At 36.4% G+C, this 22,482-nt stretch overlaps 1 protein-coding gene and 1 pseudogene across 2 annotated transcripts in view; both read left to right on the plus strand.

Annotated features, from left to right (window-relative positions):
- Nucleotides 1–3,826, plus strand: part of LOC114049845 (geranylgeranyl pyrophosphate synthase) — a 51,155-nt gene extending 47,329 nt beyond the window's left edge. For both annotated transcript variants that reach the window (XM_027871270.1, XM_027871271.1), the window contains one exon: nucleotides 2,000–3,826. In XM_027871270.1, the coding sequence (XP_027727071.1) occupies nucleotides 2,000–2,758 (759 nt within the window). In that variant the 3' untranslated portion in view covers nucleotides 2,759–3,826. The remainder of the gene's footprint in view (nucleotides 1–1,999) is intronic.
- Nucleotides 3,827–11,167: 7,341 nt separating this feature from the next.
- Nucleotides 11,168–12,887, plus strand: LOC114050216 (annotated as a pseudogene).
- Nucleotides 12,888–22,482: the final 9,595 nt, after the last annotated feature.

Here is a 22,482-nt window from a genome sequence, read left to right on the forward strand (position 1 = left end):
AGAGATAATATCCGCAACTCTGTGGGTTGATGAGAATTAAGGGAGTGAGTCTAGAGACAGAAGTCAGAGCCTTGAGAAAAAATACCAGCCTTAGTGGAAAGAGACGAAGAGCCAGCGAAGGAAAAGAATGTTCCTAAAAGGAGGACAAAGGAGAGCAGGATCTCTTTCGGATAGAAGAGGAAGAAGTGAGTTTCAGGAAGCAGCAGCTAGTCAGCAGAAACGGCTCAGATACTGAGAACATAGAAAAAAATGTCAGAGTAACCCTGGGAGTAATTTTACTGGTGTGGTGAGAGTAGAATCCAAATTGGAGGATTCTAAGGAGGTGTGAAGAAGAGATGACAACCATAGAGTCCTCTTCCAAGAAGTTTTAGCGAAAGAGAGAAGAATGGAGGGGCAGTAACTCATGAGGACAGAAGGGTCAAAGGGCTTTTGTTTTTTTTTAGAATAGGCAAAACCTGAGCATGTTTACATGCAGAAGAAAAGGAGCTAGGGGACAGGGATATGTAATAGAATATGGTCTTAGAATAGGCAGGGAGAAACAAGATCATGAAAGCAGGTATCCTTGACCACCTGAAGAATCCACCCTTCCTTCTGAGGAGAATGGTAAAGAATAAAGTAAAGAAAACCTTTTAGGGGAGGAGTATCCAGAGAGCTCATATTACAGTCTTTGAGTCAGAAGCTCAGGGTTTGAATCTTGGCTTTGTGGCAAGGTTACTTACCTTGAGCAGGTCCTTTAGTTGTACTATGTCCTTCCAACTCTAACCATGTGCCTACATAATCTTAAAGTAGAAGTTGTTGTCATCTACTGATGGCAAGAGCAAGGTGAGCATTTGAGGAGAATGGAAAAGGCTTAAAATGTGTGAAATAGAATGGGATAGGAAAGCAGAAGTTAAATACAATACCAAACAGGTCCCAGCTGAGGTTTAGCTCAAATGTATAATGGACATAAGTAGTATAGTTTCATGACCTTGTTCACCAGCAGTCTGATGACCAGAAAAAAATCTGTTGGTAAACATTAACTAGATTAGCAGGTATGAGTGTTGGAACTTTAAGAGAGCAAGAGAGTCTAGGGTGGTATCAATCAAAACTACTGAAGTGCCTGACAGTGGTCAAGACTAGTAGGAAGGTAAATGTAACCCTCAAAGCAGATGGTAAACTGGAAAGCAAGAAAGGGTTGAGGAGCCAGAGGTCAGTGAGGGTGAAAAGCAGTTTGACTAAGAGTAGGGGAGTAGAAAAAATGGAGGAATAGGAGATTATGGTCAGAGGAGACCATCAAGGACATTAGAAGAATTAAAATGTTCCTCCAGTGAGTCGGTGTGGTGTCTGTGTCATAGTTTGGCTTTAGGTTCTTAAGTAAATGATCAAAATACGGAAGTTAAATTTTAATGTAAATATCCTGGTGGGCTTTATACCTGAAAGGCATGTTCTTGATAAAAGATCCCAAAGCTGCTAGGTGGCACAGTGAATAATGCACCAGGCCTAGAATCTGGCCTTAGACTTACTCACTGAGGGGCCATGGGCAAGTCACTTAACTTATCTTTGTCTCAGTTTCCTCATCTGTAAAGTGGGGATAGTAATAGCATTTACCTCCCAGGATTGTTGTGAGGATCAAATAAAATAATAATAATGGTAAAATGTTTAGCACATTGCCAAGCACATGGTAAGTGCTATATAAATGTTAGCTATTGTTTTTGATACTTTTAAATATTTGGGAACTTAATGAATATCTAGTAAGTCAAATGGATCTAAAATGTCATTGGATATAATTTAGAAATACTAGTTTTAAGGAAACTTCTGTCTAGTTGCAAGTAGGCCTTGTGAAGTCTTAGATTTGTTCCTTATACCTGTTGCGCAGTAGTTGAAATTTTCTGTACTTTTAATCTGGGATGGTAGGTACAATATGGAAGTACAAAATTGGAATATCATGTTACGTAATTGTTAACTTGTGTGCTTCTTTGAAATATTAAAATTTAGTTTATTCTTTCTTTTCTTTGGATAGATTATCATTGAAGTGACAGAGATGTTACATAATGCCAGTTTACTTATTGATGACATTGAAGACAACTCAAAACTACGACGTGGCTTTCCTGTTGCTCACAGCATATATGGAATTCCATCTGTAATCAATTCTGCCAATTATGTGTATTTCCTTGGTCTAGAGAAAGTCTTAACTCTCAATCACCCAGATGCAGTAAAGCTCTTTACCCGCCAACTCCTAGAACTTCATCAGGGACAAGGCTTAGATATTTACTGGAGGGATAATTACACATGTCCCACCGAAGAAGAATATAAAGCTATGGTGCTGCAGAAGACAGGTGGACTGTTTGGATTAGCAGTAGGTCTTATGCAGTTGTTCTCCAACTATAAAGAAGATTTAAAGCCACTCCTTAATACACTTGGTCTCTTTTTCCAAATTAGGGATGATTATGCTAATCTACACTCCAAAGAATATAGTGAGAACAAAAGTTTCTGTGAAGATCTAACTGAGGGCAAGTTTTCATTTCCTACTATTCATGCCATTTGGTCTAGACCTGAAAGCACTCAGGTTCAGAATATCTTGCGCCAGAGGACAGAAAACATAGATATTAAAAAATACTGTGTACATTATCTTGAGAATGTAGGTTCATTTGAATATACTCGTAATACACTTAGGGAGCTTGAATCTGAAGCCTATAAACAGATTGAAGCACTTGGTGGAAATCCTGAGTTGGTAGCTCTAATTGAACATTTAAGTAAGATGTTCAAGGAAGAAAATTGATAAGTTTTAAAACCATTATTAGGTTGGTGGTTCACTTTAGCCAGAACTTTTACTTAGTCTACGTGTCACCAATTTAAAATGCCAGCCAAGCTACTAGCCTTCAAAAATCATTGGATGAATAGTGACATGAATAAAGTATTACTCTGTTCAGTCTCTGTTGGTCATAGGTACAGTGAGGCAATTATAAAAGCCTGTTGGTTTTTTCTCTTTGTTGCCCACCAAGGCACAAAATTAAATGGGTCAAGAAAGGCCACATTTGAGTTAGTGATGTATGGAAAAATTACAAAATCTCTGTCTCACGTGGTCAGGTTTTATGAGAGAACATAGACTGTTGCTGTGAATGTCTCATTCTTGTCAACAAAGAGGAGTTCAGCCTCTCTGGATTGGATTTTTATCCCACTGCTTTCCACAATGCTGTAATAATTTTTAGAATATTTTGAATTTCCCATTGTAATGATGATCATAAGGAAACCTCCAATAAAAAAAATCATGGTTATTTGCTGCTACAGGATGGATATTGTACTTTGTGTGTATGTGTACGTGTGTATGTGTGTGTGTGTGTGTGTGTGTGTGTGATATATTTACCTATATCCACATATATGTATATGCATACATGTACATCTGCCTTAAAATGTTTATTTTGCTTCAAAAATATCTAAAGTTGACTACATAGCTAGAAATTAAAATACTTAGCCTGTAAAACAAAAGTGTTAGTAGATTTTATTCCTTACATAATAGGTCATGGTATGGAATTAGTACTTCTTCAAATTCTGCTTGATCACATGTTATCTTGCCTTGTTATTGGCTGCAATAACAACTTTTGTGGAGTTTGAATTTCTTAAATCATATTGTAGAATCAGCTCTATACCAAAAACAAATGGCAGTCATCTGTTTTGTATTGTTTTTTTTAATCATGTACATTAAACTGCAGCAAAAAAATAAAATGAGGCTAGAATTTTGTATTTTTGCCCATTATAGGTATTTTTGAGCCCCTAAAGATCTACCTCTTTGTAAGAGACCAGAAATATTTTGTCTGTTATATTTAGAATTCAGTTTCCCCCATTTTTTTCTTTAGCCACAGAAGGAGTAAGGAAGAATAAAGGTGATTTAATATTAAATTAAAGGAAGTGTGTATACTTAAAAATCATTAAGTGGAAAAATGACAATTTTTTTTTCAAAAATACTTTACTGTTGACTTTAATCCATTAAAAAAAATTCTCACATGTCAATTTCATTATTTCAGTGGCATATAACTATTTTAAGGCAGCAATTTGTTTTTATGTTCTCCAGGAATAATTATGTAATTACACTGGAAACTTAAATGTCTTTGTTGATTTGCCAAAGCTAATTAAGCAAGTGCTGGTGAAGTCATTGCAGGGAACAGTCAGCAGGTCAGTCAGTATTTAAGAAGCAATTTTGGTATGCTGTTTTAACTGGCTAAAAAGGATTTGTTTATTTAACATAGCATATTCATGAATTCTGGATATTTTTCCATACCATAAACAAGAATATACATTTTAAAATTGTTGTCATAATATCTCAAATTCTTTTTTTTATTTTTTAAATGCTTTTAAAGTTGACCTGACCAAAAGATTTTTTAAAAAACTGTATATAACTAAAACAATTTTAAAATACATATGCTTGATCAGTTTTAGAAACTTGAATTATGCAACTAATTTATTTGCTTTCCTAATTTCATAGAGTAGATGAGATTGTCTGTTCTTGAATTTTTTCATTTAGGATTATTTTATCTTTATTACTACAAGAATCAGCATATCTTTGGAAACTGGATTATCATTTCAGTAGTCTTTGTTAAATTGGGTGCATGATTGATTACTATTAATGGATTGTTGTTGGTATTAGTAGCTGACATAGCACTAGAAGGATTTTTACCATTTATTATCTCATTTGGTTAGTGTGTCTTAAAACCTCATTATCTGATACTTCTTGAATTTAATCTGAAGTATATTAGTTGTTACAAAAGGATGATTACTCGATGCTCATCTCAGAAATAACTCTTCTTAAATATTAAAGAATTGACTCTGACACTCAAATTGGGCCCCTGACCTAGTATGTAACTGATTTCTGAAGCTTTATGAAAAATTAGGTACATTTGTTGTCTCAGAAGCATAAGAATATTTGTGACTTTGTTTGGGGAGGATTGTCTTGCAAAATAATTTTTAAAATGGTTTTTCACATTAGGTAATAAGTCTGACTTCCATAGCCACTACGACTCCTGACCTTGGAATCATTAGAGAAGTATGAGAACTGACTGGGAGATATTAATAGACGATTCAGTATACCATGTTTCACTTGGTTTTAATCCCATTAACAAATGTATGAAAAGACCAAGCTAATTTTTTTTTTGCTTTTGTGTTATTTCCCATTTATTCATGCAGTCTCTATCCATGCACAATGGGTGATCTTGAAACTTGTATAAGTACTATCTAGTTACCAAATTCAGTGGATTTTTCTCAGTCTGTTTTCTCAGTCCCTGTTTATAACATTTCTAAGTACCAAAATTATACTATTCTGGATGTCTTACCTCTGACTGCTCCCTTTTCTATTAGATTGGTTCCTCTCCTCCTATCTCCTAATTATGAACCCTTCCCCAAAGTTCAGGACTTAGTCTTTTGATCCTCTTAAATTCAGTATTCGTCTGATCCCACATTGGTTATCACCTCTGTGCACATGTATTTATATCTCCAATTATATTTGAGATATTTCCATTTGGGTGGCTTGTCATTTTCTGGCAATTTTCCCAATGTCATTCTCTGAGTCATGAAATCAGAGTTGGAAAGGACCCTAGCACTCACTTAGTCCAACCCATAAACCAAAGAAATCCCCACCACAACATGCCTGACAAGTGGGTTGTCCAGCCTCTACCAGAAAATCTGTAAGGAAAGAGTACTCATTGTTGTTCTACATAAGCCATTTTTGCTTTTGATCAGCTTTTATTCTCAGGCAGTATTTCCTGACATCAAGTCTACATACGCCCCTGCAACTTCTTTCCACTGTTGCTGCTTCTGCACTCTGGAACCAATCAAAATAAACCCTTCAGATACTTGAGATAACTATTATGTCTCTTCCATCCTCCCCAATATCTTTATCTTCTTTAGACCAAACATCTCTAGCTCTTTCAACTGATCTTCATGGACTTAAGGTCCTTCATTATCCTGGCTGGCCTTTTTTTTGCATACTTTCCAACTCATCAATTTCTACCTTAAATCGTGATACCCAGAACTGAACACAATCTGAGGAACCCTGTATTCTGCTCCTATTACATTTCATCTGATGGGAGCAGAATACAGAGGTATTATCACTTCCCTATTCCTAGAAACTATGCCTCTCTTAATGAAGACCAATATTCCATTAGTTTTTTGGGGTTTTTTTAGTGACTATGTCACATTGCTGACTCATCAAACTTGCAGTCCACTAAAAACCATCCAAAAAATGTTTAGGTTAACTGTTTTCAATGCCTTACCCATGTTCTACTTATAAAATAGATTTATTTGTATTTTTTGGATTCAGTGCAATGCTCTGACCTGTCAATATCCTTTTGTATCCTATCATTCAGTATTAGCTCTCCCTTCTGGGATTGTGTAATCTACAAATTTGTTGAGCATACCATCTGTGTCTTTATCTGAGTTAAAAGTGTGAAACAGCTTAGGTCCAAACACAGATCCCTTGAATACTCCACAAAAAACTTCATGTTTCACTGAAAATGAACTATCATTAACTAAACTTTTAAGTCTTGTTATCCATCCAGTTACCAGTTTGTCTGAATATATTCTCAACTAATCCATAATTATCCATCTTCTCTACAGGAATAGTATGAGATACTTTACAAAAAGCTTTGCTAAAATTTAGGTAGACTATACCCCCAGCATTCCCTGCATCTATATTTAATTAGTAATTCTGTCAAAAAGGGAAATGGGATTAGTTTGGCATGACTTATACTTGATGAAACCATGCACTTTGTAACCACCACCATCTCTTTAATGGAATGTATTAGAATTATCTCAAGAGTTTAAATCAAACTCACTGGCCTATAGTTTTCATACTCTCCTTTCTCTTTTTTTCTTTCTTTCTTCCTAGGACATTTCCCCTTCTCCAATTCTTGTGGTACTTCTCTCATTTTTCCATTATCTTTCAAATGTCACTGACAGTGGCTCAGCAATTATAGTTGCCAGTCTTAAGGACCCAAGAATGTAGTTCTTCTGAGCAGTGTTGACTTAAGTTCAACAAGGGCAGCTGAGTGTTCTCTTACTATCTTCATACTCATCTTGGTATAAGTTCCCTCTTAAGTGGTTTTTGTCCTTTAATTTCCCATGTAAAAATCATTCTCCTTTGCAGAGAAAGCAAAAGTATTGAGCATAAACCCTTATCTCTATTGCCAGTTATAATCCCATCTATCTTTAAGTAAAAGTCCCTTCTTTGATCTTCCTTTTTCTCCCAATATAGTAAGCATACACACACACACACACACACACACACACACACACACACTTTTTATTGTCCTTAGCTTCCTGCAATAGCCTCAGCTGATAGAGAGCTTTAGTAATCCTGGCACTATTTTTGCAAGACTGTCTTGTTCTGATATTGATCTGTTACCTGGCATTGCTTCCATATTTTAAAAATATATTTTTTTATTCTGAACTTAACAGGCACCAAAAAAATGAGCATTTTTATGCACATAGAATATACTCATACACATAGAACAAAAAGTGTGTTGTCCATGAAGCTGCAGATCTCTGTTATGTAAAGTTTGTTTTCCTTTTTAAGTTTATAATAAATTCAACCTGTAGCATTCAAAGCTTTACTACTTGTCTGTGCATTTTTTCTGGTCTTCTCTCTACATTAAAAAAAAATGTCTCAAAGATTACCTTTTCTTTGTTTTTTATTCTTGTCCTATCCCTTATCCTCCTCACTCCCCACCCTACCCCAAGTAAAGGAGAAAAAGCCCTTGGAACAAACATGTATTGTCAAGCAAAACAGATTCTCACTGTATGCTGCCCTTGGCTGAGGATGAGGCTACTCACCACAACTGTTCCCAACTGGCATCTATTCTCCTTCCCTTATGAATTGTAATATAAAGTTTTATTAATTGCTACCTTTTGTGAAAGTGATACTCTTCCTCTGATCTCTCCTATACTACGGTTGCTTCGTCTTCTGTATATTTTCTTTTAAAAATCTAAAATTAGTTCCCTATGCATGTACATCAGTTTCTTCAGACAAATCTTTTTTTTTTTCTCATTGGAATTTTCCCCTGACATCCCCTGAGGACATGACCTATTCCATCTTTTGCCTCTCAGAGCAGTGAAGGTACTCCAGTCTCCTGGCAAGGCTCTAATAACTGGCTGCTACTTCTTGTACTGAGGCAAGCCTTCTGAGGACATCACAAGACAAAACACCACTTGCCACGATGAGCCTCAAGGGAGATTTATACAGTGTCTCTTCTGAGTGTCCCACCTCACCAACTGCCTTTTGGACATTTCTAATTGGATACCCTAAGTAGGGCAGTGAATAGGGCACCTAAATCAGGAACACTCATCTTCCTGAGTTCAAATCTGGCCTCAGACACTGACTAGCTATGTGACCCTGGGCAAGACACTTAACCTTGTTTGCCTCAGTTTCCTCATCTGTAAAATGAACTAAAGAAGGGAATGGCAAACCACTCCAGTATCTCTGCCCAAATGCAATGGGACACATTGGTCTTTTTTAAGCTAGGTCTTTCCCAGATCTCATCCTGTTGGAGGCAACAGCCATTCCGCAATTAAAGATTAGGTAAGAATGGAGGCAAAAGATGGCTTAGTTTGCCTTCACAAAAAAAAAATCAGTCTGGGAGGGGAAGACCTGAGTTTCTGGCTAGAGCAGAAACTATCACTATTGCCACTCCATCTGAGCCATCAATGAGCAAATGAGGCTTGGGCTGGAACCTATTATTGGCCAATCAGTGAGAGCCAGAGTGATTTGGGTTTAAAGGCATAGTCAAGTAGCTCTATTTGAATCCCAGTGGGCTTGATCAGAGCCTGGTTTTTCAGAGCTACATTTCAAGATATCATAAATGAAAACTACATGAGACAAAAGAGTTCATTGTTCCAGTTTTTCACAGAAAAAAAAAACAATGATAGAATAAACAGAGAAGAAAAAAAAACTAGCCCCCAAACCCCAAGATACCTTGCAAAGTATAAGCAATCAAAATTTTTATTCATTTAGACAGAGCACCCACATGTAAGGGTATGACTCCCCACCTGGACAGAGGGAGAGGTGGAAGAGGGTCAGAGTCATACCGGTTTAATGAAAGAAGGCTTCCTGGAGAAGAGCTGTGAACAGGGTTTAGAAGGAGAGGAGGGAAATGACATGGAGAGGGTCCTCTAGAAGCTGGGCCCCTAGGAACTACTTTGGGTTTTCCTACCAGAGAGGAAGCATAGAATGCTGTGCTCTTAGTGGGCTGTAATAATTTTTGGTCAACTTCCTTGGCCACAGAGATAAGCGCAGTTCATAGGCAGCCCCTCCTTGATTTCCTAAACGAGCATTTTGATCAGACTACTTCATCAGACTATCAAAATCTGTCCTCCCATCCTAGCCATTTTACTTTCTCTTTATCCCTACTTCTTCCATCATACCATCTTTTTTTCTTATTACTCTCCAGAATTCTGGTTCCAGTTAGCTTGCTCCCCATTCCTGCTGTACATCTAAGTCAATGTACAGGTCATAACCCCACCCACCCATCCATCCATCCAGGGATGCCCTCCAACTTCTCTATAAACCCAATTCTTCTCTTCCTTTCATACCCTGCTCTAAACTCAGCTCCTCTAGGAAGCTACCCCTGTACAACCTACTTGCCTCTCCTCCTTTTCTTGCACCCCTTTACAATTTCAATCCGTCAATAAGCATTTAATAAGTACTCTATGTGCCATTTATTAAGGGCTGTGTACTAAGTGCTGGGATATAAAGAACTAGAGGGTAAAATAGTCATGGAAAGAATCCACAGATCACCTCCTGAAAGAGATCCCAAATTGAAAATGCGAAGGAATGTTGTAGCCAAGTTCCAGAATTATCAGGTAAAGGAGAAAATCCTTCAAGCATCCAGGAAGAAACAATTCAAATATCATGGAACCACAGTCAGGATTACACAGGACATTGCAGCTTCTACATTAAAAGACCTTAGGGCATGGAACATGATATTCTGTAAGGCAAAGGAGCTTGGACTGCAACCAAGGATCAACTACACAGCAAAACTGAGCATAGTCTTTCAGGGGAGGAGATGGACATTCAATGAAATAGGGGATCTCCAGACTTTCCTGATTAAAGACCAGAGCTCAATGGAAAATTTGATCTTCAAATACAAGACTCAAGAGAGGCATAAAAAGAAATCCATAGTCCTGTGAAGAATGGAGAGGTTCATTACCCCAATGTTGGCTATAAGCAATGATTTTTTTTTTTTTTACAAATCAGCTGATGAAATAGACAAAAATACTAAATGCTCCATAGTCTCTGGATGTGGAAGAGCAGCAAATAACATCATAAAATTGAAATTAATTGGATCTAAACCAACAGGAAAGAATTGGTTATAGATGTTTAGAGTTTGTTATCTGTGTGCTCTAGGATCAGTGACTAGTTAGAACAAAGGTCAAAGACTGTACCAAATTAAAAGCAAGAAATGAGATGAAAAGATAATCTACTTGATTATAGCAGTTTCAGTATTTTTAAACAAGCTGTCAGTTCTGAAAAATGGGAGCTATATGAAAGTAAAGACATTGCCTCTGTCACTATTATTTGGTGAGGTTCAGCTAAAGCAAGGTATTTTTTTAATGTGTAGGCTAAGGATCCCCACAAATGGCCTCATCCAACAAATATTTAATCTTGTTGCTACCAGAGAGACATGGGAACCAAGGATAATACCAATTTAGCGATAAAAGCTTATTTGCAAAACATCATGAAGGAATGACAAAAGAATGTAAGATGTATCACCTTATAAAACTGGGAGAAGAAAATAGGTCTGCAGAGTATTTGCATTAAATTCAACTAGGTCCAATCATCCAAGGAGTATTTTGTAGATGAAACTAGAAAGAAGTAAACAAATAGTTGTTAAGTGGAACAAATTGGTTAATGTTTTATCATGATTATTCTTATCACCATAGAATAAGACCACCGTGTTTGGACTTAGACACTTCAGTATCCGATATATTATGTAAAAGAATAGCAATGACAGAGACTTGGCAGCCCCAGTGGAAGCGACGCCAGCTACACCTGCTCGCCCTGATGCGAGCTGGGAGAGGGAGAGGGCAGCGGCGGCGAGGTGTAGGTGAGTCGGGCTGGGAGAGCACGGACCAGAGTGAGGGCAGTTTGTGTGTGCGTGTGCGTGTCTGCGGCTGGAGCGCAGAGCCCGGGCAGCCCCTGGCCATGAAGCTTCTCTTGGGCGTCGCGCTCCTGTGCTGGACCGCGGACATGACCAGAAGTATGACTATAACCACTACTGAAGGGATGTTTGAAAAAGCCAAGGGGGAAACAGTTCATTTGCCTTGCAAATTTACATTTGCACTAGAAGACCAAGAACCACTACACATTGAATGGATTAAATCATCAGCTGATAACCAAAAGGTTGACCAAGAGATAATTTTATATTCTGGAGGCAACATTTATGATATATATTCTTATTTATTTATTTGTTTGTTTGTTTATTTATTTATTTATTTTTAGTTTTCAACAATCACTTCCATAAGCTTTAGAGTTTTAAATTTTCTCCCCCTCCCTCCCTCCCTTCCTCCCCAAAATGGTGTGAAATCTGATATAAGCTCTACATATACATTCCTATTAAACATATTTTCACATTAGTCGTGTTGTAAAGAAGAATTAGAACCAATAGAAGGAACCACAAGAAAGAAGAAACAAAACAGGAGGAAAAAAAAGAGCAAATAGTATGCTTCAATCTGCATTCAAACTCCATAGTTCTTTCTCAGGATGTGGATAGCATTTTCCATTATGAGCCTTTTGGAGATGCCTTAGATCCTTGCATTGCTGAGAAGAGCTAAGTCTATCAAAGTTAGTCATCGCACAATGTGGCTGTTACTATGTACAATGTTCTTCTGGTTCTGCTCACTTCACTCAGCATCAGTCCATACAAGTCTTTCCAGATTTTTCTTTTTTTTTTTTACTTTTTTTTATTAATTTATTTTGATTTATCAATAATCACTTCCATATGCTTTTGAGTTTAAATTTTTCTCCCCCTTCCTCCCCACCACCCTCCCCAAGATGGCACATAATATGATATATATTCCGAAGATCTAAAAGGACAAGTTTATTTTACAAGCAGTGATCCAAAATTAGGTGATGCATCAATAAATATAACAAATTTACAATTATCAGATATGGGCACATGTCAATGCAAAGTAAAAAAACTTCCTGGTGTTGCAAACAAAAAGATACAGCTTTCTATGCTTGTTAAGCCTTCAGGAACAAGATGTTACATTGATGGATCATCAGAGATTGGCAGTGATTTTAAAATAAGATGTGAATCAGGAGAAGGTTCACTTCCTTTATACTATGAATGGCAAAAATTGCCCAACACAGAAAAATTTCCTGCTGTGTCCTTTTCAGTCTCAACCCATCTATTATTTCTGTACGAAATGCCACTGCAGAGTACTCTGGCACATACAGCTGTACAGTTAAAAACAGAGTTGGTGTTGATCAGTGCCTTTTGAGGGTGCATGTTGTTCCTCCTTCAAACACTGCTGGTACAATGGCTGGAGCTGTCATAGGAACTTTGTGTGCCCTGTTGCTGTTGGGTCTTCTAATCTTTTGCTGCTGTAAAAAACACAAGGAGGAAAAATATGAAAAAGAAGTTCATCATGATATCAGAGAGGATGTTCCTCCTCCAAAGAGCCGTACATTTACAGCCACAAGTTACATTGGTAGCAATCATTCATCTCTGAGATCAATGTCTCCTTCCAACATAGAAGGCTATTCCAAAGCTCAGTATAACCAAGTACCAAGTGAAGACTTTGATCATACTCCACAGAGCCCAAGTTTCCAACCAACTAAGGTAGAAGCATCTAATCTAAGTAGAATGGGAGCTATTCCTGTGATGATACCAGCACAAAGCAAAGATGGGTCTATAGTATAAAGCATCTCAAACTTTGTTTCTTCAGACTTTTTTCTTTTCTGAAAAGAGTAAAAAGCTGCCAACCTAAAAATTGCTTTTTAAGAAATAGAATAATTTAATCTGGACTAATAAAAAGATGATCTTCAAGAAACGTTATTTAATTGACAAGAGTTTGAATCCTACATCAGACACTTAAAAACTACAAGTCTTGTAACTTTTTTTTTAGCTTATTTCCTCATCTGTTTCACAGTGTTGTTGTGAGGAACAAATGCTACATATGTAGAGTGCTTTGTGAAGTTTAAAGTATTACATAAATAGTAGCTATTGTTATTACAAAGAGATCAGATAAAATCTCCTGGTAGAAGAGGGGGTAGAATTGAATTTCCAAATGAAAGAGTATTTTCTCGGGTTCCTTTAGAAATAACTGATTTCACTGATATTTAATGTCTACTATTCTATATGTATACCAAGAAAAGCAAGATTTACTGTTACTGTTACTGTTTGCTCAGCCATTTTCTGTAGCAAGCAATATAAGCCCTACAAAAAGTTGAAGAGAATGTGGAAAATAACTAATTTAAAATTGTAAAATTACTGTTTTTGGAATCAGTTTAAGTGAAGGGTGTGTCTTGAACATCTTACTGAAAGAATACCAGCAATGACTAGGTGAGCTAGCTGAGCTAGCTGAGCTCTGTCATCTAATTAATTTGGTGAAATGATTTCTTTAAATGTTTTAACACATGGAAATGTACAAGAGAGTAGCTACTTGTTTTTTGCTTTCTGGCTATATTTAGCAATAAAGGAGCAGCTGGCGGACTCTACTGGTGCACTGTTCTTTTGAAAGAAGTCACATATATGGCAATAGGTTTTATGAAAAGCCATCCATACTATTATCTAGTCTACCTCGTGTGGCCGGCAACAAACATTTATACCTACGATGATCAGGACTGCAAATTAGGGGATGCAGTGTGTTAAGGAACATGGGCCATATGTGCACTTAATATTTGAGCTAGCTAGCCCAGACTGATTAGATGGGGTTGTACTTGCACCCTTTTCATTTGGCTGCTGCCTGCTTCATTTCGGCTAATGTGATTTGTTTTGTAATACAATTATAGAATAAGCCTACCAGACCTGCATAAGAGTGTTTTTTTTTCTGGCACATTTTCCCCTCAGAAATATGTGCACCCATATTTTCCTTCTTGAATCAAATTTCTGATAGAGACATTTTTTTTTAAAACCTCCAGAAAGTTTACTTTTGAAAAGATGAATCTTTTCCTCTACTAATATTGTAAATTTATACTTTACAGCTTGTGTGTTACTATCTTGCAGAAGTACCTTTGTGTGATACTAATAGAGAAGTTGAGATTTGTGAAATTTTCCTACTTAGTTTTGTGAAAATTAATCATTTTTAGCGAACTTAAGAAAAAAAGGATTTCTAACACCATTATGTTAGAAACGAGAGAAATGATTTTATTAGAAAAAAATGTCTCTGTTGCTCTTTTTCTTAAGATTTTAATGACTATGCTAGGACTTAAGTTCTTTAGCAAATAAGAGCTGCTTTTTATGAACTCCAACACTTTTTTTCTCAAAGATTTTCATAAGAACTTCGTTCTTGATAAATTGTTTGAGTGCTTTGGTTGTAAATACTACATATAAATAAATGTTGTGAACCTCGAATTAAGTACCGTATCCTGTGTATAACTAAATGGTCATAATGTTTAACTTTACTTTTTTGTATGTATGATTTTTACCATACCCTGTTAGAGCTAAGAGAAATTTTCATCTGTGCCTTTACAGTAAACTCATTTATCAAGCATTTTTGTGCCCATGAACATAAAAGGTGCTTGTGGGGTGAGAGGGAGTGAAGGTACTGTTTTTTTTAAAAAGTATATCACTGTGATATCTTTCTACTCTGCTTTTAATACTGCTTTTTTCCATATGTCCTTTATGAATATTATTTAAATATATTGAAGGAATTAGTTTTTTGTTGTATTTCTAATACCCAGGGCTATTTTCTTATGTTCCCGGCTCCTGTGTTCATATTTCTTTTGACTGCTAGAAGTTTAGGACTAATAATAAAATTAGTGTAGGAAATTTATTATGAAACAATAACTTCAAGATTTGATCCGTTTTCTACTGAGGAGCTATCTGAACACTAGAAATCACCTTTAGGTGTAATGTTTGGATGATATGTAAGGTTGGTCATCCTCTCCTGGAGAGTTTTTTTTTTCCAGCTTAAATAAAACACTAGTTCTAACCATGGGGAATTAGGCAGGAACCAGCATTCAAAATTTGTAAGAAATTTTTCATTTGTATGTTCTTTTTCAGGCTTTTTTTTTTTTAACAAGAGCTTACAATAGGGTCATACCTATTGACCATGGTCATCCTATTGCCTATCTTTTGCTATAGTTCTACTCCACAATTTAAATCAATTTTGTAATTTTATAATTGAATCTTAGGGGCAGCTAGGTGGTACAGTGGATAGAACTCTGGCCCTCGAATCAGGAGACCCTGAGTTCAAATCCAGCCTCAGACACTTGACACTTAGTAGCTGTGTGACCCTGGGCAAGTCACTTAAACCCAATTGCCTCAAAAAAATAATTGAATCTTGGAAACTTAGAATTTGCAAGTGAAGAAATCCATTCATGTAAAAGAACTTTATCATATTTGAGAGAAATCTGTTTGCTAATAGATGGGTTTCAATATATGTGTCATCTCCTTTCACAAGTACCTTAAAAAGGTTCTAGATTTCTTTTGTGTTTGCATGGGTGGAAATTTAAAGTATCTTTTATGAGATGAGTGGTTTCTTTTCATTTTGAATTGTGCAGACCACATTTTTAAAAGCTATAATGCAGTGTGAGTAAAAGGCCAAAATTGTATGTAGTTGATTTTTTAATGTTAGTCAAGGAATAACTTGTAGCATGTATGAGTTGGCACAATTTTAACTTTTTCCTATGGCTTATAGAAATGTACATATACCTCCATTGTGTTCATACATTCCTTCTGTTTAGTACTGTAATAAAATGTTTTGGGCAAGTTTTAAATCTAAAAGAAAAATAGCTCCTATAAAGCCAACATTTCACAATAGAGTTTATTACAGCAATAGTAACAACATAGGTTTATACTGTGTGAACTTGGAAGAATTATCAATAAATGTATGCTTTTGTTTATACTTAAAATGTCATCTCTAATAATTTGTTAAATTATCTTTACAATAATTAACAATAGTAAGTATTGGTTGAGTCTGGGCCATTTCTCTCAAATCACTGTTTTGTTTTGTTTTGTTTTGTTTTGGCTAAACACGTCCATGAGAAACATTGTGCTAGGGTAAGGATGAGTTTAAAGTGTAATCAGTCTTGTGAAATTAAAATTCTTTGTATTTATTAGTGTTTATATTGTTCTAGTCAAGGTGTAAGTTTCAATTTTAAGTTAATTAGTTTTGACCATATAAGAGTGAAAAGAACCATAATTGGTTAGTAAATGATTCTTCCTAACTATGAACAAAATTTCCATGAGACACTTACCCATTTGCCTCTGGGAAAAGATTTTGGTACACATCACATTAAACAAAACACAAGAAATGACAGTGTCATTTTGTATTAAAGTTTCTGGTTTAAGTATTTTAAATGAAGCTTTTGAAATTTTTAAATAGTTCTAAATTTATGCCCAACTTAATGTACTTTTCAAATAAAATAATTCAAGAGTTTTCTGTTTCAAAAAAAAAAAAGAATAGCAATGACACCTAAAAAAAGAAAGAGAAAGAGCTGTACTTGATTAAATATATATATAGTTGAGGTGACATATTTTTAAAGGCACCCAGAATAAAAGATAAAAGTTAAAGATATTTCAGATCACAGGTGGCAAATAAAAGCAACTAGAAAAACATAAAAAAAAAAGAATACTAAAGGAAAACTCCAGAGAAATAGATCTACAACAACTGGAGCCCCAGAAAAGAAAATGGAATTACCACAAGAAACACTGGAAAAGGAGTTAGAAGACCTAATAAAAGAATTTAAAAGATAAGTGAACATAGAAATCTTAATGAAACACTCACAAGAAGAATTGATGGTTTAAAGACCAAACTGGAACACCTTCACAATGTTGTAGACACTCTGGAAGGGACAGGAAGGAAAGACAGAAATAAAATTTCAATGACAAGGCAAAAAAATACTAAAGTAAAACAAATCATTGAAATAACACAAGAGATTAAAAAAATTTTTTTAATTGACCTACAAAATAGTACATAGAGAAAGAACCTAAGAATTTTTGGCCTTTTGGGGGGGGGGGGAATGATAAAAATTAAGATCTTGAATACAGATTTTCAGGAAAAACATAAAATTACCTGAAAGTATTAGACCTAGAAGAGAAGTCGTCAAGTGTAGGAAATATTCACTTATGCAACATGCTATATAAAGCTTCTGGAGCAAAAGAAAATACTGCAAGCAGCCAAGAAGTTAGCTTACTATATCCAAGAATTCTGTTCAGAATTCCTTGAATTACTCTCCATCAATGAGAAGTGACCCAAAAAAATTTGCAAAAAACAAAGAAAAATGGCATACACCAAGGGATAAACTTCCTACAAAACTAAACACTATCTTACAATGGGAAAAAATTGATTTTAAACCAAATTGATTATTTCCAAATACTGCTTGTGAGAAAATAAGAGTTTAGTCATAAAAAAGAAACAAGAAAATTAAACTAAAATGTCCATACACTTTGATCCAGAGATTCTGTTGCTAGGCATATAACCTAAAGGAAGTCAGTGATAAAAATGAAGGCCCCATAGACACCAAAATATTTGTAGCAACACTTTTTTTTTGGTAGTAGCAAAGAATCAGAAACGAAAGTAGATAGATGCCCATCATTTGGAGAATGGATTAACCAGTTGTGGTATAGGGATGCAACAGAATATTACTATCCTATAAGAAATTATGAATAAGTTGGGTTTGGTAACCCACACTTAAAATCCCTGCTACCAGGCACTTAATAGCTGTGTGACTCTAAGTAAGTCACATAACTCCTATTTGCCTCAATTTCCTCACCTGTAAAATGGATTGAATAATATCACCTTCCTCCCAAGGTTATTGTAAGAATCAAGTGAGACAGTAATTGTAAAGCACTTAGCACAGTGCCTGGCACAGAATAAGCACTATATAAATGTTAGCCATTATTATCACACCTGTCTTCTTCCTTCTCCTCCTCCTTCTCCTTACTATCATCACCAGGGAGGCTGAGGCTGGTGGATTCTGTGATCTCAAGCATGCGGAGCTGCAGTGGTCTAAAGTGAATCAGTGTCCAGATGAGATTCATGCTTTGATCTGAATGGGACCAAGTCCAAAAGTGGTCCCTGCACTTCCAGCCTGGGTGAAATAGGCAAACCCAATCTTTTTTGTTTTATTTTGATTTTTTCAACCCTAAAAATTTATTCAATATACCATATTTTACCACATAATCATCATAGATTTTATGACAAATTCTTTTTGCAAAAAAGTGGGGTGCGACCGTTATGTGATGCTTTTTTTCAAAAATTGTGCCAGTATTACTTAAAAATCATTTATTACTAAACTGTATCGCAGGCAGACGAACTGTACAGTTTAGCAAGTGTGGGAGGATGCAAGTCTTACCATATCACATTACCTACTCATGGCAGCTTCACCTGCCCGCCTGCTTCCCTTGTGCCTACAGCTCTTCGCTGGGTTGAGTGACAATACTGCTAGTACTACAGCACTCTATGCAAACCACACAAGCCACCTTTTGGAAATATACTGACAATGAGCGTGAGCTGAGACTTCTAGGCTCAGGGCTTACAATGCACTAGAGATGAATGCGTATCCAAATGCCGCTGGTGAATACATTGCTGTTCTGTTTAACTTTTAAGCAGTGTGAGGAAGAGAATTATATCATGTGACAATTACTCAAGGAAAGGTAATAAAACCGATGAAACCAATTTGGGGACTAAAAAAAAAACCCAAACGGTGTGATGATTATGCGGTGGCAACAATTATGTGGTGAAATATGGTAGTTTTCTTCCATCGTAGAGAACAGAAGTGAAACACAACATTATCTAAAATTCTTCAAAGGTTAAAAAAAAACAAAGAAATTTTCTAGTACTGATTGTACAATAAAAGGCAAGCATGCAATTTACATTTTACAAAATTAACCTTGAAAGTTTCTCAAGGGACCATAGTCTCAAAGGCCGGGCTCCTTGATAATGCAGCTCCCAGGGGCTGGCACACAATCTGCTTTCCACTTTCTGAGAGAGGAGGGCGCTCAGGTATGTGAGTTTAAAAAAAAAGAATCTTTTTTCGAAGGATATGAACAGGCAGTTTTCAGAGGAGGCAACTAAAGCTATTTATAGTCACATGAAAAAAAAATGTTCTAAATCACTATTGATTAGAGAAATGCAAATCAAAACGATTCTGAGGTACCACATCACACCTATCAGATTGGCTAACACAACAAAAGAGGACAATGATAAATGTTGGAGATGTGGGAAAATTGGAACATTAATCCATTGTTGGTGGAGTTGTGAACTGATCCAACCATTCTAGAGAGCAATTTGGATGTATGCCCAAAAGGCTACAAAAATGTGCGTACCGTTTGACCCAGTAATACCACTTCTAGGTCTGTACTCCAAAGAGATTACAAAAATGGGGAAAGGATCCACAGGTACAAAAATATTTATAGCAGCTCTTTCTGTGGTGGCAAAGAATTGGAAACTGAGGGGATGCCCATCAATTGGGGAATGGCTGAACAGGTTGTGGTATATGAATATAATGGAATACTATTGTGCTGTAAGAAATGATGAGCAGTCAGACTTCAAAAAAACCTAGCAAGACTTACATGAACCGATGCAGAGTGAAATGAGCAGAACCAGGAGAACATTGTACGCAGTAAGAGCTACACTGGATGATGACTGACCTTGATAGACTTGGCTCTTCACAGAAATGCAAGAATCTAACACAACTCCAAAAATTCACAATGGAAATTGCTATCCACATCCAGAGAAAGAACTATGGAGTCCGAATGCAGATGGAAGCATACTATTTGTTCTCCTTTTCCCTTGTTGTTTTGTTTTATTGCTTCATTCTTGTGGTTCTAGCCATTAGTTCCAATGGTTCTTTACATTATGACTAATGGGAAAATATGCTTAATATGAATGTATAAGTAAAGCCTATATCAGATTGCATGTCATCTTAGGGGGTGGGGAGGAGTGGGAGGTGGAGAAAATTTAAAACTCAAAATTTTATGGAAGTGAATGTTGAAAACTAAAAATAAATTAATTAATTATAGAAAAGAGACTCATTTATATCAATGAGTAAAAGAGGTGAAATGAAAAATATGTACTCCTTCCCACAGTATTTTGGCCCCAAAATCAGGAGGAAAACAAAACAAGCAAACAGACTGACTCCAGGCTTAACTCTAATAAGAAGATAAAGTGGACGTGGAGTGAGTAGCTCCTTAATTTTGAGTTCATGTCCTCTTTTCTTAAAGAGTCAGCCTCGCCAATAAGCAAACATTAGGTCACCATACTTGTCAAAGTATTCTGAAAGAGAAGTTAAAAAAAAAAGTGCAGGTTTGGGGTAGGCAAGCTTTAGCATCTTGATCATCTCCTTGCCTGGTCTGACTCTGCTTCTTTCCTAAGAGCTGAGCTTTCTGTTGAGAGCCTTACTACAACATTCTTACGGCCAAAATTCAGCCTTGAGAAATGTCTTCATGTGCTGTCTAGAAGCTTTCAAGAACAAGGAGATAGCCACTGGAATGGCTTTTATTTCCTGACCATCAATCTGTCCTTCATCCATATGGTTCAATGCCTTTTCAGCTTCACCTGGGTTCTCAAACTCCACAGAGACCCTTCCAATAGGTGAGGTGCATCCTTTCCACGGGCATATCATTCATTTTAATTTTCCCACAGGTGGAAAATATTTCCATGATGTGATCTTTACTCATATTTCTAGGAAGGCTTCTAATAGTACTTGAGTGGATTTTGGTGAAGGGCTTTGTCTCTTCCATTCCTTCTCATCATTTTGAGGTGGTTTCTATTTGATATAGGAATTGATGCCTATTGTCATGTCTACTCCAGAAGGGCTTGGAGATCCAGTGGAAGTGTTGGAGTAGGAGCTTCAGCAGGCGCTAGAGCTTCCTGAACGACTTGACGCTGAAGGAGAGTTAGACCAAGTCTGCACAACCTGTAGCCCGTGGGCCACTTGCAGCTCCCCAAAGGATTTCCTCTACATGCAAAGGATATTTTCCTCTACATTTTCCACTGGCTCCCAGATATCCTTTGGCATGCTGCGAGTAGCCTGAGGGCCACAGGTTGTGCAGGTCTGAGTTAGACCCCCTGCTAGGACTAGCGACAGAGCTGGAGGTGCGGCCATGGCTGAAGGCATTGCACATCTTATGAAAGTTTTGCCTCTATCATGCTCCTCTTCATTTGATTCTCTGGTAGCCCCTTTATCTTCAGGTCAGTCCTTTGACTTGTCATCAGTTCTATCTTGATGTTTGGTGAGAGAGGAAGCCCTAGTGCTGGATTTTTAAAATTATTTTCTTTGACTCTCTTTTCATTCCTGATACATTCATTTTCCCCCTTCTGAGGTGGTTCAAAGTCCTGATTCTGAGAATTGATCCGTAATCAATTGCAATTTACTACAAAGAACAGCATGTTCCCAAGTCTACTGCCTCTGCAGCCCACTCTTCCTCCTCGTTCTTCAGCCAGGGAGACATAGTCTTTAAAAAAAGAAAGAAAGAAAGAAAAAGATGACAAATACAATGAAACATGAAAGGATTTATATAAAAGGATGCAAATGAAGTGAGCACAACCAGGAAAACAAAATACATGATACCTTTAACAATGTAAATGAAAAAACCATTATTGACAACATCAACACAATAAAAAATGAATGCTGTGAAATTATAATGACCCAGCCTTGCTCCAAAAAAATCATATGACAAGGTACTTCCCTCCACTTCTTTGCAGAAGTAGAAAATTATGATTGTGAAAATGCAAATGTCAGATTTTTTCATTTTGGAGTTAATCTTGCTGAACTTTTTTTTAATTCTTTGTTATAAGGGATATTATGGTTGAGGTGAGGATATTTTGGAAAATGTAGGTGATATAAAAAGAAAAGATAGATGTTGATAAAATGTTATTTAAAATATACAAATAAGAGAACAAGCAAATTCAGAAGGGAACATAGATAAGTAGGGCAATGTTGGAAGTATGATGTGAAATGTAAACTATCCTTTAAAAAGCAAAATCTATCAAATAGAGTTTAATAATCTCAAATTACATTCTTTTCAGGTTGTTAATGTTTGTCAACTTCACCATAGGTTGTGCTTGTAAGAAATGATAAAAGGAATTAATTAGATAAATAGGCAATAGTGTATTTATTAAGCACTTTCTAGGTGCCAAGCATTGAGCCTGAGAATAAAGGTACCAGAAAGTAAAACAGTCCCTGGCCTCAAAGAGCTTATATTCTAACATGGAAAGACAACACATAAGGGAAGCAAGAAAGTGGGGAGAGACCCCTCAGCATGATGTGAAGATAACTCGGAAGTAGTGTAGATGCCTCATTCCAGGCAAGGTAATGTGAAAGCTCACCTATCAGAGTCTAAGATG

This window comes from Vombatus ursinus, unplaced genomic scaffold (assembly GCF_900497805.2).
Source record: "Vombatus ursinus unplaced genomic scaffold, bare-nosed wombat genome assembly UNPS02014798.1, whole genome shotgun sequence".
Lineage (NCBI taxonomy): Eukaryota > Metazoa > Chordata > Mammalia > Diprotodontia > Vombatidae > Vombatus > Vombatus ursinus.